At 34.1% G+C, this 19,640-nt stretch overlaps 1 protein-coding gene across 4 annotated transcripts in view; it reads right to left on the reverse strand.

Moving 5' to 3' along the window:
- The window catches only part of IL1RAPL1 (interleukin 1 receptor accessory protein like 1), a 664,262-nt gene that overhangs the window by 241,074 nt on the left and 403,548 nt on the right, over nt 1-19,640 (reverse strand). For all 4 annotated transcript variants that reach the window (XM_064407418.1, XM_064407415.1, XM_064407416.1 and 1 more), the window contains exons 4-5: nt 17,835-18,021; nt 16,584-16,737 (exon numbers count right to left, since the gene is read on the reverse strand). In XM_064407418.1, the coding sequence (XP_064263488.1) occupies nt 16,584-16,737; nt 17,835-18,021 (341 nt within the window). The remainder of the gene's footprint in view (nt 1-16,583; nt 16,738-17,834; nt 18,022-19,640) is intronic.

A 19,640-nucleotide genomic window follows, 5' to 3' on the forward strand; every position in this document is an offset into this window, starting at 1 on the left:
GATGATAATCCAGGAAAGAATTTTAGCCTGCATTATTATTCAGACAATACCTATTGGGTAAATAAAGTTGCATCTACCTGTCGTGTAACTCTACATGTTTCATAGGTATGCTTTTCTATGTCTGCAATTATGAAACTCACAGCAGTATTAATTCAAAATATTTTATTTTTTAAATAGCTAGTTTAAAAAAAAAGTCTTTCTATAAATCATTCAGGGTGACTTATGCATTCCTCTGATGTCCAAATGCTGTTTAGCACATAATAAAATTATGAACCAAGCTGGAATTACAGAATCTGAAGTGAATATCTGAAGACATTTCTGTCCCTCAGAATGTGATCAGAAGAGTTTGTGACTGGGAAGGCAAGAACACAAACGGTTTCATGCCTCTATTTGTAAAAAAGAAATTGGAAAATGTGTTTGAAAACATTTTACTGAGTATGAAACTAAAGATTGGCCCCAGCAGTGCCACATCTGACCTGTCCTCAACTTACTAGAAAAATCTAGATTAGCTAGAAATGAGCAGCTCTTACCTGCCAGCACCACTCCAGGAGGTTTGACAGTCACAGGCAACCATGTATTGTGCAGTTTTCACTGCCAGTTTGATATGTTGCCTGATTTAGGAGCACTGGAAACTTTAGACAGAAAGACAATTACCAAGTGGGTGCTGCTGCAAAGAACTTTGCACAGCTCCCCTTCAAGGAGCAGGGCTGTGGACAGCCTGAGATCCTGCAGGGAGAGAGACTGGTAACTGCACGGGAAAATTTCAGCTGACCATTATGGAAAATTCCAATGTCTGCCTTGGCTCTCAGAGCAAATTTCAGTGTTAAATTTTGCAGCAGTTTTGATGAGATAGGAGCTTTAGAAGTGCAATGCTGCCATGAACTTAAAAGCAATGGTTTGAAATTTGGGCAGGATATTGACAGCAGAGTGCAAGTGTTCTGCTTTTCTTTCACATTTTGGGATAAGTAGAGCAGGCTATCACTAACTTCTGCTGTTAGCTGGTGGGGTTCTGTTTCTTTATTTTGAAGTAATGCTGCCTTTCTTAGGGCAAATACTGGTTTTTACCCTATGAATTTCTATTTGAAAACAATTATCTATGATTTAAACAAAACGTACTTGGTTTCATGATAACTGTCTCCAACTTAATTTTAAACCTCCAAAATATTATTTGAAGTTAGAAAAATACTCAGAGAATACTAAGTGAAGCCTGGGACCCTGACAGAGCAATGATGAATTTCAAATGCACAGAGCAAAGAATCACCTTCTATTCAGGACATTGTCAAGGGTTAGTGCGCACACTAATACTGATACCTACCCTCAGCTGCTGAACTATGTGGCTGCAAAATATGGCTGGGCTGAAGGGATCTTGTAGTGACATAAGAGAATACCTCAGCTATTTTCATAGAATCATAATAGCACAGAATTGTTTAGGTTTGAAAAGATCCTTCAGTTCATCAAGTCCAACAGCTAAAAATGCTGTTAAACAAATACTAAAGCTGACACAGTGCACAAGCTGAGCAGAATTCATTACAGTCCTTCAACATAAATGCTTGCAGTTTAGCCTAATTCTGGCTGATCCCCTGGCAGACCACCATCTAGGAGTAATTTGGGTACCTCCTTAAGTAGGGAATCAATACATTTAAATTAAATTCTAATTCAGGTAATCCAATGTTCTTCTTGTCAGTGTGAGAAACAAACAAACAAACAAACCCAATTTGAATCTAGACAACACTTCAGTAAACATCTTGATTTGCCATTCAAGAGTTATTTTTTCAATTTCTATATCAGCCGCAGGCAAACTATTGAAAGATGCCTAGAAACCAGACAGAGACCATTTAGTTTCAAACGAAGTTATTTATCCCAAGTAGCATAGAATCACGATGTCATGAACCAAGTTCTTTATCCACAAACCAGAGCAGAGAGGTTTCTTCATCCTCCCTATATCTGATGTACTTTTGGGACTCTGCCTAACAGTGAGGCTGGTAGTGCATCCTCCAAAACCATTCAAGTCTCATCTTCTCTTGAGATGACCCAAGATGGTGCCAATTATTGGTGACTGTAATGGCATTTTCTGTGATGTAGACATTGTCAGACAGGAATCACAGTGAGATATGCCTGTTAATTTATAAACAGGAATTTAGTGTCTTTTTGTCCCTCTTCTCATGAATCTAGTACAGATGACTGAGAGATTAAGAGAGGATTTGAGTTCTGAGACTGAATTCGTCAGCAGTGAAACTATAGTTTTGGTTTTTTAAATATCTCTGAACCTGGAACTGTCTGAACACACCTAGTAATGCAGAATTGCAGTAGCTGTTTAGAATGTGTTTTTATTTCTTTTTTTGGTAGCCTGCGTTTCAAGAATCACTGCCAGACAGGGGTGACATTTCACCGACTCCAAGTGTCACAAAAATCATCATTTGATGGAACTACTATGCAAGTAACAAAATTATGTCATTCAGAAAGAAGACTTTGTGAACATTGTGATCTTTCAGGCAGCACATCCTAATAGTTAATTCCCACTAGGACTACTAAGAGTTTTTGAGCCTCATTTGCTGCAATATCTGCCTTCTCTAACATTTCCTCCTCCTACATTTCTTCATTTCCACACAATGTAGTTCTCAATTACATTTTTTTTCATTTACTTATGCATTCGTACTTCATTGACCATTAAGACTTTGATCATGACTGAAAAAAAAAAAAAAAAGAAAAAAGAGATTTTGAATAATTTTAGTTATTTTTTCCTGGTGTATTAGGCAGAGATAATTTTTCCAGAAAGAAAACAAGGGGATAGCAAGCAATTTTTATAGGCTTGATTTCTAATGTAACCATTCACTTCCTTACAGATGACATATGAAAAAAAGATTAGAATAATTCTTAATGCTTGTCTACTTGTCAAGCTGCCTCAGACTCCCAATTTCAATATTTACAGCTTGCACTCTAACCTGTTTAACAATGCTTGGTGAAGTTCCAAGCATGTGGATCAAGTCTCAAAGGACAATCAAGGTTATTTAAAACAATTTGGTATGTGGATCCAAAAGTCCCACCTTAAATTTAGCAGACAAAATTAAAGCTGTTTCTGATTTTTCCTAGCTAAGGCGGTCTGCTTTAACTCAGTGCAGCAGAAGGAGGAGCATTTACAGGTTGTGTCATTAAACATTAATTCAGTTTTTTACAAATCTATTCTAATATTCTTCATGCATTTATATTTCAATATTGTTTACCATTTGTGTGTACAATGCAAAGATATCTCTCAAATGTCTGTATAGGTAGCTAACATAACTTTAGGGAAGGAGAAAAATAGGTTTATATATTTGATAGTGTTGTTTACTTTGCTATAATGCCATTTCTAGAATAAAAGCAACAAAGCAAGTAAAGGAACACCATGCAGTGGATTATGTAGTAATAGCTTCAAAGGCAATTTAGAGCCTCTCACTTTCTATATTCCTTAGAATGAGCACAACAGTTATAAAGGTTTTCAAACAGGAAAAGGCTGCATGCTGCCGCTGAAGTATTTCATGATGACAGGTAAAGGCAAAGCTGACAGGTAAAGGCAAAGCTCTTCAACGTATTTCGTATACATTCTAAAATGATTTTGAGAGCTACCCTTTGGAGGGAGAGAGGGAAATCATGATTTTTTAAACAAGTAAAGGATGTCTAGATTTGTTTTTGACTGATATTTTCACTATATTCTATACAAACTTGGGCAGCAAACTTTCATGAAAGCATCATTTCAATGAGATTCAGGTACAGTACATTCATCACCAGCTAAATTAAATAGAAATATATAATGCAAAAATTTAACTAAAAATCTACCACCTTTGAACTTCTCAGCAGTTAGAGTTTGAATACTTATAGCTTAAACTGAACAAATCTTGTATAACAGTTGTTATACAGCCTGCTGGTACACAAATGATAAATTTAAAACCTTACATAACCTTACTTTTTAACAGAAATTAGAAACAAAATTTTGTGTGATAGCAATGACAATCCTAATGATATAATGATATTCAATGTTAAAAAATCCATTAAATAGTTTAAATAGTGATATTCTTTAGCTGTAGCAGTATTTTACCCTTCCCAATTATTCATATCTTTAATTACTTTTCACAGTAGTTTGTCTTGTTTTTCTCTCCCTCTGCTATTTCTTTTTATAAATCAGTTGTACAGAGTAAAAAGAAATCTAAGCATATTCATTCCACTCCTATTGTTTTCTTTAATGGAATGTCAACAACTATTCTAGTTCTGAAGAGCTCCATTGTACCATGGACTGTTGAAGCCAACAGTGGATTTTAAAAGCTGTGATTATAGCAGCCATTCATGATGACAGATACAACTGTATTCATTTAAATGTATTCAGAACTTCTGACTACCTCACCAGTCTTTAGTGTCAATACTATCTTGTGAAAAATGGTACAGAATCCCACAGTAGGGAAAATCATAGTTGCATTTATATTGGGCTTCCTGTAGAAAAAAAGAAATCACTGTCTTTTCTATATGTATTTTTCCTATCTCTACTGGTGGAAGCCCCTTACTCCTATATTTGCATATTTATTTTCTCCCATACACCACAAATGTATTACAGTCTTTCCAGGCTCCCATTGCACAGTAGAAAGAAATATATTTTTGTCTTAAATAAATGCTCTATCCACAGCTATTCTCCTGCCTTGAATTCACAGCTAATTTAGGAAAAGGAGTTGGTGTATTACTATAGAAATTAAAAGTCTGCCTCTCATTTTATAGAAGAACTTCCTAAAAAACTAGCAGGATTTTAAATCATCTTTCTCTTGTTAAAAGTGCATTTTCCTTCCAGGGCAGAAAGTTCCATATATTTCTTAAACAATGTGTTACTCAAAATTTGGTAAAGGTCACATGCAGCTAAGCAGTTTTAAAACAGGTTTGTTTTTTTGTTTTTTTTTTCTCCTCACAAAACCAACAAACAAAAAACCACAAAAACAACTTTTGTGTTCCTCTCCTCTCCTCTCCTCTCCTCTCCTCTCCTCTCCTCTCCTCTCCTCTCCTCTCCTCTCCTCTCCTCTCCTCTCCTCTCCTCTCCTCTCCTCTCCTCTCCTCTCCTCTCCTCTCCTCTCGAGATTTCTTTCTGTTGACTGGTAGTCAGCAAACTCCATTCAAATTTAATGAATGGTTATGTGTATGTGTTTAATTAAAACATTTAAATATTTATAATTGAAAGCACAAGAGTTGTGACTATTGTTTTTATTAAAATACGTAAAAAATCACCAAATGTCTCTTAGCTGTGGATTAGTACACTTTTCACCCTCTTTCAAATTTTTAACATAACAGCCCACCAATCCAGCAGAAATGATTTTTTTGTTTTCTCAAAATCCCTTACAGACTACAGGTTTAGCACTGGGTTAGCTCCTCTTTTAATGGCTGAAATGGCAGAAAATAATTTTTTTTTTCCATCCTAACTTGTTGACAATGCTAAAAGACCTCTAAAAAATAAATACTCTTTTTCTATGCATGTTGAAGGTACAATTCACATCCTGAAAATTTAACAGCAGGTCAGCTAATTGAACTAGATGTTATCAATTGCCACAAACAAACAAGAATTAAGACCATTTCTAATTCAGTTTTTGAATCAGAATTGCATTTCTTACTCTACTAATTTTATTTCCTCTTCCATATACATGAGCAGGACTTACAAGGACCTTCCACGCATGTAGTTATTCATTCTGAAACAATTAACTTATTAAAAAAACCTCTTCTTTCTGCCCACAAAATCGTTTTAAAACTCCAAAAATAAATTTGTCATTTTTCTGTTGACTCTGTATAGTATCTTTAATCAAGTTAATGCAAGTTTTCTGCCCTTTGATACACTGAAGCACTCAGTTTAATAAGGGAACCAGATCAGCTCATGTTTTCTTGGAAGAGTGACTTTGCCATACATTCAAAAATGGAAAGAAAATTTTCAAGTCATGAAAGTCTTTTAATTTGGTCTGTAAGGCCCAACCCTCCCATAATTTATCTTGTTCGGATTAGTTTTCTTTTTTGATAAAGTAGAATTTTTAAGAACTGCTGTTTTCAAAGGACAGATTATAAAAAAACAATGCTGACAGTTATCATGTGTCTTATGGAACTATTAAGTAAAAACAGGGCCTTGAACTTGCCTTTGTAATATTTTATTCCAATTTATTTATACTATAGTCTAAAGTAAGACACCTTCAGTGCTTTATGCTTACTGCCCACCCCCTAGCAGGCACTTCTACCAGTATGTCTTTCGAGTGGAGTTTATAAATCCTTGTTCTCTCAGTTTTATGTGCATATCAAAACTACTCTGACAGATCACAAAGATGTTTTTGAACCACATAGACAAGAAGACATCTAGAGCAGAACAGTACAGACATTAGCTTTTGAAAATATGGGATGTAACCTGCCAAATACCATTTATAATATATTAGAATAAGACATTACAGAATACATGCAAAAGCATTTTGAAATGTCCTTAACTTTTCAAAAGCCAGACTAGATCTTTCAAGCATTTTTATTCAGTTTTTGGAGCTTCTCTTATTAAGAGAAATAGCTGCATAGGACTATTTACTATTAAGTGTACAGTTTTTTATTTGTGGATGAGAATAGGAAAAATAATAAATACTTTTCCTCTTGTGATCACATAATCTCTACTAAATGTCACATTATCCACATTTTGTAAGTGTTTCACTTCCTAAATCTCTATTCCTGCCCTCCCATTCATCCTAATAAACTGTCACTGCTCAAACGTAAGCAAAAAGTCTAGATAGGTGAGCTGTACAAAAATGACAAACAGTTCACCTAGCCTTAATTTTTTGTTTTTCCTGGTGGTGTCAGAGTAGCTCCTCAGAAAACTGAATTTAATCATAAAAATCTAGATATTAAATTAAAAGAATAAAAAAGCTTATGCAACCCACACAAAGGAATGAGCCTATTTCTATTTAAATGAGCTTATCACAATGCATTTTCTGCCCTTTGCCTCGTTATTCATGAGTGACTTTTTGAATTCGGAATGCTATGTCAAAAATTCTGAAAAACCAATGGAATTGTTTTGAAGGAACAAAACACCTAAAAATTCAAAACAAAATGTCACCAAGGCTCTGCTGCTGCATTAAGAGGTGGCTGCAGGGCTGGAGGATGTGGCCAGGTGGGAAGGTGCTCACTTTGGCCCCACAGGAGCAGTGCCCTTGCTCCCTCCCTCTCAGGGGATTATTTTTGTGCAGCCTTTCTTCCCAAGATTTGGCTCTTCCACTGCCGCTACCCAAGTTCTGCCCAGGGTGGGATGGGCAGATGGGTGGATTGCGGGAGGGCAGGAACAACCAGAGCAGTTTTTGTGGGGAGGCAGTGTGGCCCCTCAAAGGTACCTTCTGCTGCTGCACCTCTTAGATGTGACACCAAGACACAAAACGCGTCGCTGGTTTGTGCGTTCATGGGGCAGGCTGGGCAAAGAGGATTTGAGAGAGAATGGTTTGGGCCACCAAAATCACAAACTGAGAGGCAATTACCAGCTGCAACTTACAAAGATAGGAACCTTTCAGTGAAAATGCCAAGAGTCAGAGGGTCTAACCAGTTCATGCTAGAACAGGTCCAGCCATGAGGCAGATGGTGCTTGAGCTCTAGTGCCAGGCTCAAAGCTCTGGAGGAACCAGATGTTCATGGCAAGTTGCACTTCTCACTTGGATGTGCATGGAAGAGACAAGGTTTCCTGGCAGAGCTATACGACAAGAAAACAAAAATCACCTCTCTTCTCAGTTCTTTACTCAGCTGGGCATTAGAGACTATTGATAGCAACACTAAAAATGTCCTGTTAGAAGATATGTGTAAGTACTGAACAGAAATAGGAGCTTAAAATAAATTTACCATCTCTACACTGAAGCATCGTAACCCACCTACCTTATAATAAAACATTTATTCTGTTTACTGCAGCTCTCAAACCAAAACCTTTGTTTTCAATGAGGACTCGTTTTTCTTTATATTTAGTTTGTGTTGAATTGAGAATAGTGAAATATAAAAGGAATATAAAAGGAAAGCTTCCAGTTGTCTTGTAGTCACAATCATCACTTTCAAATAAAGCACAAAATAAAAAAGGGAAACTCAGTGTTACGTGAGTAACACCATGCAGAACAGTTTATTCTAACTGCCAAAATTAATGAAAACAGAAATATTTTAATAAAAAACCCTATACTTATTTTGCACACTGCAGCTAGCTTAAAGAAATGCATGCTGTGATTCCATCCTAAGAAAACTTAAATACCATGAAAAATAATAACAGTAATGTTGCTTTAGACATATCAAGGTACAAGCAATATATTTTATTGGACCAACTGCTATATTAAGCCCCTGAGATTTAAAGACAGCCTTGTACATCCAGAAGCTTGCATTTTTTTTCCCCCAGGTGTACATCTTCCTTAAAAAACATAATATTTACACTACAGATTTGTACTTCTCTGCTTTTAAAAGCTGACATGAAATTTTACACCTATTTTATAACAAGAAAATATAATGTAGAGCCAGCTTGCCATTTACAAAGGTTATAACCATAACAACCATGAAACCTTAAAGTAGGATTCATTGATTTAGATGTCTATATTATAAATCTACATTTAAGTTTGTCAACTAAAGCCCTTGGACAGTTAAGAATGGAAGTGGAATTCTGTAAAGCTCAGCTCATCTGATGTTCCACGCATTGGCATAAAGAGGATATCAGTCACACCATGGAATTGCCAGGAGGAGCAGCCAGCTTGTACGCCAGTGGGTATAAATATTAAACTTAGGTGAGAGGAGTCTTACCTCTGGGGAAAAAAAAGCACACAACAGGTCACGTATCCACCATAAATAAACCTTCCACAACTTGAGTAAAATTATGCTGTGGGACTAGTAGCTCCACAAAGGGCTTGTTAAGGGCTGGAAATGTTCGTTGTCATATTGAGTGTCTGGAGAAATATAATCCTTTTGTTGAACATGGGAAGAATGCAGTGAGGTGAAACAGAATGATTTAGAAAGGGAGAAAACTCACAGGCATCTTTCTACTCTAGTTCTTCCATCTTCACTTTGTTTAAAGAATGTGGAGGAAATTCACTGATTTATATCACTCCTCAGTCATATTTCTATGAAGTTATATCTAATATTTTTAAATTAATACAGTTCTGGGTATGAATATAATACTCCAAAGCAAGAGGGAAAAGTGCATTATAGAAATGGAAAAATGTCATTGCTGTTTCAAATTTCTTTTCCATATTCAAACAATTATTGTGTGTTACCACGTTCACACACAAAAAAACCCAAAACAACAAGCTGGTGAAGTTGTTTCAATCTATGTGAGAGCTATATTAAGCTCTCACATAGATAAGTAAAGCATCAGAAGTTAAATTATTACACAATTTTTATGTAGTAATTTATATTCCCTTTAACATATATTTCATTTTTAAACTTTTTTGATCAAGTACCCTAGAGGTAGTTTTTTTGGTCTGCTGAATTTTAGTTCTATTTTTTCCAGTAAGTCAGTAGGTGTTTCACTAAAATTTATTCCATTAAGGACTGAAACAAACTGATTACCAAAGTGAGTACACTGGGAGGAACTATAGTTTCAGACATTCAGAATTAAAATCTGCACTTTATAGTCATGTAGAAATAGATAGGCAGGGTTTTCCTTTTTATTATGGTAAAAAAAATAATCTCTTGTTCAGCCTGTTTTGGAGGGTCACTATGCAGCTACCATGCATTTTGCCTGTTACTAAAGCATGGTGAATGAATATTTAAATTACCTTTATAAAATTGTTTGCTTCATGAATTGAAAGAAATTGCATGACAGAATAAGCAATAAAACATCAGAGATTTGCAGAGCTGGATTTTTTAAAAATTTACTTCAATTTTTAAAATTAACATCAGTTTTGATCTTTCATAACCAGAAAGTCAAAAGATGAAATATTGACTGTTTAAGTCAATGGGCAAATGGACACCAATCTCAGAGAAACTAAGATTTCATTCTTGATTCACACTTGTAATAATAGAACTCTAAGTAAAACTTGTTTCTTAAATTTGATATGCACTGTTTTTCTATTGTTTATATACTATAATATTTTGGGTAATTTATTAATACTATGAGACAATAGCATGAAAAAAGCACCCTTTTTTCCTTGGCAGGTTGGTCAATGGGAGATGACAATATTTCTGAGGATGTCAATACTCTTTAAGAGATATTACTCTTTTAATATAGAGGAACACAGATACATTGTAATTGATAAAAGATACATTCTAATTCTAATACATTGAGGCTACTATTTTGTTAACATGCACTTCCCCATCTGATATTGCTGCAGTTAAAATGTGGCTTCTTTCATTTTCTTCTGTAAACAAAAATTTTCTTCTACTAAAAACAATTGTAATGATTTCAGGTACATGTATTGTCTGGAATTTCTCTCTGAACATATGTATTACCAAAATAATTTTGCTTAGTGGCTCTGAGTTTAGAACTTGCCTAAGCTGTTTGAAAGACACTGAAAGTATTGGAAAAATCGTCCCCATTTTAATCCTAAATATTCAGTCATTATTGTGTGTAGACTGTTTTTAAGAATGTGTACAGATTGTTTTTGGGATGGGAGCAACACAGGGTCCTTATGCTATTATACTGGTACATTTTATACTCTGGTTTATTAAACTATGAACCACTGTACATATAAATTATCAAAAGCAGTATAAGAACAGCTTTGGAAATGACAAAGGCTCAGTTAGGACAGTATTGGTGGATTTAACATACTCTAGGGGAATGTAAAAGTAAAATGAAGTCTTCTGATTCCATAGCAATAACGTGAAATGTTAACACTCAGTGTAATTTATGTAGTTTTTAAAAGGTTGTTTAACAAGCATCTTGGGTGCCTTAACAACAGATTTATTTAATTTCATGAGATATTATTGAACTACACGTTTATAAGTCTTTTATATCTTTAGTAGTCACTAGCACATTTTTGTGATAAACTTTTGTCCGCAAATTCTTTCTCTCTGTAGAATTTAGTTCATCTTAACAACCTCACTACACTAAACTGAAACAATGATCCTGGTAACAACATCCATTCACATTGTTTTTATTTTAGTGTTCTCCTATGGCTCATGAAGAAAAGGAAATTGACTCACACAAACAAACTTCCATTTTGGAAATGACATTTCCCTATTTTTTTTCCCTCATCTGATGTATAAAACAAAATTTGTTTTGACTTATTATTTTACACTAGTCTTTAACCTTACACACAAAGCCAAAATGGAAAAAAAAAATCTTCAGGAAATTGATTGTGATTATGGACTAAGATTTCTTCTATTTCTTACCAATTATTGAAACATCCCCCTAACTTTTACTGTCACTGTATTTTCCACAGGGAGTACAGGACTCCAGCAGAAGTCATGACTGCATCATCAACTACTAGCGGTCACATTTTGGAGGATTTTTGATAAGTAACAGAAAGAGAGCAGCATCCTGTGCAGGAAATAGGACATTGTCCAGAATGATGAGCACACAAACACATCACCCAAAGGGAAGAAATTATTCATCAGGTCTTTATTCATCCGACCACCCTGCTTTGCCTACTTCTTTGAATTACTTTCTAGAGGATCTTCTCTCTACCCCAACTATGATAAGAACAATCTCTAATAATTAAAACTGGTCTTTGTGTGCAGCATATGACAAAGGAAGAAATGTCAAAAGGTCACCAGCAGCAAGGTTGAAAATCTGGACTTTTTTCTACCTTTAGTTTTTGCATCTCTTTGTCAAAGTGCTGAAGCTGGTTTTCTAATTCAACATTTCAATTTATAGAGTACATTACATCATCTTCACTTCCTTTGAAGTAAAATACATACAGCTTTGCTCATTGCTGTCTCCATATAAGGCTGGTTTTGAATGACCCTCTAAACCCATTTACAATAAATACGTTAAATGAGCATTTATAGAGAATATTTTATCAAACATCGACATAATGTTTTGATTATTATTACTCAAATACACACAGGAAATTAATTTAGACCCTTGTTTTCAGGTGCATTAAAATGATTGCACTATAAAAGAAAATCACTCATTTCTATTTTACAAAACAAAAAATCATCCCACTCTTCAGCCATAATTGTGTTAAACCTACAGGATTTTATGCATTTTAAAATGCTAGGTTAGTATTTTGAACATGCTGCTTTCATAATGAGTATATTGTTTGCTTTATATTTTATTAGTCTTTGCACAGAATAATGGTAAATAGAACCTCTATCTGAGTATGTGCTGGCATTGAATTAAATTAATGATGAACAAAAGAATGAACATCAGCTCTGATAATTATTAGGATCAGCTGAATCAAGTAGTCACTGGGTACATTCAATATGGTTCATACCAGTCATTAACTTCAGAAACCAAGTAGAGTCTGTACTAAATCTCTAAATGCTTGGAAAACAACTCTCTTTGTTCTTTAATACTTTTCTCACCTAGCAGCTGCTAAAAATAAAGAGGAACATACTTATGGCAGCACCTCTCTGCATTCTGATGTACTGAATGTGAAAGAGCAGCACACCTGGAAGAAATTGAAGCCAACATTTTGGGGAAAAAATGGAGAACAGTTTCTCTTACACAGTTAAAATACAGACCACTTAAAGAAGGCTATAACCATCAAAATATGTGTGTACATGTGTCCTCTTTCAGGAGGTTTTTTTGTTTTTTTTGTTCACAATATATGGTGGCTAGCTGTATATAAAATCTTTTCAGCTCTAAAAATACATACATACATGTGGTCATTTAAGATTTCCCATTATGCTAATGAGGACTAAATCTGTCAGAAAGCAAAAGAGATAAAGCTTATTTGATATAACCAAACTTTAAACAGCACTAAGAGTTGACTACAGCATAACTGAATGAAAAAAATGCGTTCCTTTTTTTATTGTCTAAAAAAAACCTAAAGATGAAAAAAGTCATGGGTTGAAGACAGAAAAGATTAATTTGTTAAACCAAGCAGGCTGAAATTAAATAATAAAAAAATTACTCTGACAATTTATTATTCCTATAGCTTGATTGTAAACATCTGAAAATCTAAAACTATGCTCATTCCAGGTGGAGCTGTTTCTAAGGGAAATGCTCAGGGTCTAATCATTGAATAAAGAAAACAAAGGGTATCTCTGAGGAAAGGCTTCAGGATTAAGAACCTACTGATTAGCTCTGATTCTATCTGCAAGGAATAACATTTTCTTACTTCTGACAGAATGGGAAAAAAGTATTCTAATATTTAAAACTAAAGCAGAATATGTAAAGTTCCATCTGCAAGGCTGATGGGGTTTGTTTGCTTTATGATGTTCAAGATGTTCACTGTATATGTTATTGCAGTGGGGATGGGTATATTCTCTCTGACACAGGCTGGACTTCATTAGACCTGAAGGAAACCCTTCAAAAGCAGAAAGAGTTTGCAAATGTCTTAATACTACAAATAATAATAATAAAAAAGTTAATATTTAAATAAAATAAAACACTGAAGGAAAGTATTTTTGACCCATGTTGTGCACTATGACTAAATTAACAATGTACTTTTCTAATAGGATTCTTTCCCAAGACTAAAAAACATTCTTAATTAATTACGTTAGAGACAGCAGGAATGCCTTAATTAAAATTCCACACATAAAAGAAAACCTGCTAATCTGAACTATAAAAGCCTACAAATGACTTTGTACATTGCAGGACATTGCAGAATGTGTAATTGCATAACCAAAATCTAAAAAAACCTATCAGTTATGTTTTTATGGGAATATTTTTATTACTTACAAGCTAAAATAATCAGCATGTAGTTATGTTTTGCAAAACAGGGAATTTCTAGGTCCCATCTCAGAACAACAAAGAAATTGATTCAAATCACTTATATTTTTTCCGTGTGAGATACAGATCTTCAAAAATTTCAAAAAGTTTCCATTAAGATCAAAGAAAAAAAAAACACAAAAAACCCCAAAACAACAAACAAAAAAGTATGCCATGAAATAGTTATTACTCTAAAGGTGTACTTTAAAGGTGTACCCAAGGTGACATTGAGTGCTTAGAATTTAAGCTAAGAAGGGGGAATTTCTTTTCTCATTTTTTAAACAGAAAGAGAAATATCTTTTTCCATGGCTTAGGGGTTTTTAACTGCTATACTTAGATGAGATAGATACAGGTTATTAAATGAGTTTGATCTTTTTCTAAATGTGTGGATTCCCTTCTTATTTTTCAACTTTTGTGATAAATCAGAATACGAGCCATTCCACGTGTCACTATGAAGCACACAGTTATTTAAGGTGTAAAGCATGGAGGTTATAACAAGAATATACAACACCAATATTGAAAAGAACATGTTTATAATTGCATCCATAGTTAATGGTCTGTAAGAGCATCAGGTTTCCCTAAAGGAGACAGCAATTCTGAAAAAACTCATTGTGTGGGTAAAGGAAGGGAATCCTTGAGTGGTGACTGTCCACAGTTGCTGGGAAAGAAGAGGTGGTGAGGAATAGGTGTAAAAAAATTAATACTATGAGCAAATCTATCTGCTTATTCTGTTTCTTCACATAATATCATAAAGATTATATGAAGACCTACTTTACTACTAAAGGAATTTACTAATTTGGAGGTTGTCCTTAAATCTGCTGGGGTTTGCAGAGGTGGAAATTGAATATTTCCCTCCCTGTGAATTCATTCATTTTTAGCACATCAAAATCAGCCAAGTCTCTTTCTGTCTTTGTCTAGTTAAACATTAAATACTAAACTCCTACCTACACTACAAGTGATGAATTACATTTTTTTAAACCATTTCTACAAATAGTAACATGAATCTGGTTCCAATGTTTTTTTTTCTTTTTCTTTTCTGTCAGTCTGAGCTTGTTGAAATACTGCTGTGCAGTGGAGCACCAATCAAAAAGACAGAAGGGATCACTTAAAGATGCAGTAAATACGTATTTTTGAAATCCAGGTATCAAATATTTCAAAAGATAATTGACATTATTCTGGTATAAATCATACACTTGAAGAATCTTACTCTGCTTTCTTTATATCAGAGTCAATCAAACCAGAGAATATGGATGTTTATTGTGAGGTTAATCACTTGACAGTAATTGCCTATCTGTACTGACCAAATAAATCAATGTTGTACAACAACAAAGAGATCCTGGTTATTGAGTTTAAATAAATATGATTGATTACTTGAATCTCCCAAAACAACATAAACAATATGATTTCCAGACACATCCAACAGTAGAAAATTGCATTCCCTAATTGACCATAACTTCTGTTAATGTAGAGGGAAAGTGGGATAGAGTGAATGAGAAAAGAAACTTTTCACCATTAAAGAAAACTGTTGCAATTCAACCTAATGCTTAACATAAGTGTGTTACTAGTTGCTGCTGTGCCTCAGATTTATATACTGGATACAAAAAAAAAAAAGATCAAGAACAACCCACATAATTATTATGGAAAATTTTTCTTGGTTTACTAGATATTTTGAAGGTGCAAGAAGTTATGCATAAAAGCGTCTTTGTCAACCATATGTATCTAGTTCATCTCTAATTTGCCAGGAAAATCCTCATTTTGCCTTCTTTTAGGAAACACATTGTGAAATAACACAGCATTATGTAGATGATGATGCACCCTGCCTACCATTGTAATCCTATAATTGTAAAAGCCCATTTTTTACCTTACACGTATGTTCAGCTATATGTTTTACATAATTGTAAAATGGAGGTTAGAGGTCTGGTGAGGAATTGAAAATTCAGTGAACCATTCTTCACATTGTACTGCTGCTGTGGATGCTACTATTACAATATATATTTTGTTTTCATTATTAATGGATTTTAAATATTGATGTGGTAGTTTTAAAAGCAGGTTATATTAAATATGTCTTATGCAATTGCTGTTTGTTGAATTATAGAGTTTATTCATGTCACATAATTACTATGTGGAACATAATACTTCAAAATGTTTTTGAAGCCAAGACTAAATGGATTAAAAAAAATAATCAGACTAATGAAAAATAGATAAATTTGTAACCACAGCGCATGATGATTGAGATCAGGAAGTTCTTGAACTATAAACTAGAGAAAATGGGGAGAGAATAACAGAGGAAAAATGCACCTGTCCCTCATCATGTACTGCTCAACACTTGAAATGGACTCACTGGGACAGAGCTGCTACTCTTGGGTTGTGGCCACAGCTGATCTCATGTCCAAAGACAATTAGAGCTTGTAACAAGGAGTTATTGCTACAGGTATTTTTATGTTCCAAGTAATTTAATCATGACAAAATATGATAGACTTTTTTTTTCTGTTAGAGGACATGCTTTCTGAATTCACCTGCTTCTTCACCTGGACCACATTTTCCACTTAAAAAAAAAATAAAAAAATCCACCCACAGGCTCTTGGAACAGAACAAAATTCAGACTTGCCAAGGTATTACAGATACCACTGTGAAGTATTCAGGACAGTTTTAATGTATCAACCATTCATACCAGGCACACAGCAAAGATGTGTGCCAACGGTATCAGTCAAAGTCACAAAGCTTGAACCACAATATTCAGTGGGGTTTTTATTCCTAAATATAAGAGGTAGAAAGAGACTGTAATTACCTGTAACTGTCAACTCCGTCGTTCTTCTGACAACAAAGAATCCATATTTTAGCTCACATGTGTAATTTCCAATGTCATCCTCTCTAACCTCCCGAATGACAAGAGTGTCCTTTTTAAAAACAATACTTGATCTCCATGTCTTTGACTTGCATTCCTGTTTAAAGAGAATATAAAACTTAAGGGATTGTGTTCTTATACTTAAAATGGACCACTGTGGACAATGCTGCCCAAAGTAAAGGAGTCTAGGCAAGAGACCAGGCTACATATAAATGTATATAAACTAAATTTGTAAAAATCCAACCTATTTAGATGTTGGTTAAAATTAATTTTATCACCAAATTTGATATTTATGCCTCTGGCTAGAAATAGGGTTGATTCCTTTGGTATTTTGTTTTTGGGGTTTTTTTTGACATTGGTTTATTGAGTTTCTTGTATTTAATTTACTTATTTAGCATTACACATATGTCTGCAATCTATGACTTTTATATTACCAGCATCTCAGGCTGCAGGGAATAATTTTTTTTAAATTCAATTTTTTAAAAAAACATTATAATTAAGAAATGTAGAGAAACAGAAGGTGAGAATGAGAAAAAATAAGGATGCTATATATCTCTTTCAAAAACAATCTTAGAATCAAAGCTCTCTGTACCTAGAAAAGATGCATTCTTAATCTTAAAATGTATTTTATTAGAAAACACAAAATCCAAGACAAGAATATGAAAATAGTTGGCTACACTTCTTTTATCTTAGATACGCTATCAGTTAATTTGGACATTTTCTTTCCAGGCCACAAAATTTTAATTTTTAGGTAGCACAGTCTTGTATACCATAATTAATTCTACTGCACAGCCCACAGGCAACACTATTTGCAAGAACTTAGCCCTTAAGTAATGATCTTAGAAAACATAACACAATATTGAAACAAAGTTATTGATAAAAGCAATGAAATTATATTTACAAATATAACTTTAAGTATATATGTAGAAATGGACCTTTTGGTAGTATTTGCTGAATTTTATGCTGCAAAATTAAGCTGTTTATTCAGGTAAAGCATACATAGATTTCTCATACAGTTTACTAAAGGAAGCATTTGAATTTCTCAATTAGTTAATTCTTGTCTACCATTGTTTCTGTTGTCTTTTCTTGACAAAATTAAAAACAACCCAAGTTTCATAACACATTTAAATCAAGAGAATCATAAGAACATTGCATAATATACATTTGAAGGTATAAATCTCTTGCATTCCTTACCTTATACCACAGAATTTCAGGCTCCCTAAATGGAAACAAAAAATCCTCAATTTCAGGACATGATATTTCCTTGCTTTTGCTAAGTTCAGCTTTTTCAAAATATTTCATCTTCGAATTGTAGCAGAGTCCAGTGTCATTTTCACCCACCGTCAGCGAAATGGACACTTTCATACAGTAAGTTGAGTTTCTGTAATGCAATAAAAATAGAAATAAAAGTCTAATAAATTGGAACTTGAGCAACACACCAAGAGCCACATATTCATCAGTGCTGAGTATGCCTTAAAACGGAAGTGGCAGCATTTTACAGACGTTAATTAAAACTAATCTTGTGATTAATTATAGAATGAAGGATGTTTCAGTCTAAGGCACTGCCTGTTTGTTGACCATAGCCTTCAATGCCCGTACTCCCAGGACAAAACGTTCTGCATTACCTACAGACTTCATGAGCTTGTGTTCTTTCCTGAAACTTGTTGCCACATCTGTTTCTGGATGTTGATAAGCAAGGCAGGCAGAGACTAGGGAACTTTTTCTGCCTTCCCACATTCCACTATGTGATTCAATCAGGCAAAAATACAAAACTGCTTGAAATTTTTTTTTTTTTTTCATTTGAGTTTCCAGGTGGGGAGCAAATGAGTGACTAAAGTTGAATACTCCCCGGGAGCACACTGTGATGGTGTAAGATTTATCTCCTACTGTCCTGTAAATGCATTTTACCCCTGGCCTGCTGACAGAAGATCCTGCAGAGAGCACTGAGGAAACATTCACCTCCTTATCACCATTCTCATCCTCTATGAGCTGATTGCTTATTTATAATGGACTTGTGTGTATCAGACATGCAGAGCTGAAAAGATCAATTTCTTGATATCTGTTTGCTTTTTCTCTGCAATAAGAGGGGAAATAAAGACTCTGGGATAAAGAATAAGAAAACTTAATTGAAAAAATTCTGGAGTCTAATTTTCTACAGATAATGTAACCTTGTAAGTAACTATCAAATTAGAGAATAGTCTTAGAAATGTAAGTTTTTGAATTACCCTTAGCTGCTGATCTAATTCATTGGCTTGTAAGGAAAACAAACACAAAATTATTTCCTTATAACGAAGAATAAGTAAAATTTGTTACCATGTTTGAGAATCTGTTTAAAATAAATAAGGTTAAAAAAAAGGCAAATAAATATCTTATGCAAGTCAAAGATAGGATACACTGAAAGAGCCAATTCCCATTCTTACCTGCACCTGCAATTGAAAATCACTCCCTTTTTAAAGAATATTTTTTCATTAATTATGTAAATTATATAATTTCTCCATTAAATTGTTATTTGGATATTTTATTTATTTGGTTTTTCATCACGTGTCTTGAAAATATCATAAAAAGTCACTTAATTCTGTTTTTCCAAACTGGTAAAATGCTTTTTCTTTGTTCTTGAAATCCTCATCCCTTAGAAACAGGTTCTGAACAATTCATCAGACTCTGAGGTTTAAGAGTAAACTAACTAGATGAGAGTGTCCTGTTATTGAATGACAGGGAGCAGTATATAGGGAGCTGTTTGGTTATACAATTTTCACATTTAAATATTCTCTTTAATTCCTTCCTGTATGTTTAAGCATCATGTTTAGTTCCTGTTATTGAATCTCATTATTTAAATATTTCTAGGAGGACATGGCAGGGGGGGAAAAAATGGGACGACACTTCACCATCTTCCCAGTCTCTGAAGAAGCAAGGTTAGTAAAATTTTTACATAGGCATCCACCAGTATTTGGAGTGAATTTTGCAAAAATTATGATTAAATGTTTTGATCCACTAAAGAAC

The sequence above is a fragment of the Passer domesticus genome, chromosome 2, assembly GCF_036417665.1.
Source record: "Passer domesticus isolate bPasDom1 chromosome 2, bPasDom1.hap1, whole genome shotgun sequence".
Classification (NCBI taxonomy): Eukaryota; Metazoa; Chordata; class Aves; order Passeriformes; family Passeridae; genus Passer; species Passer domesticus.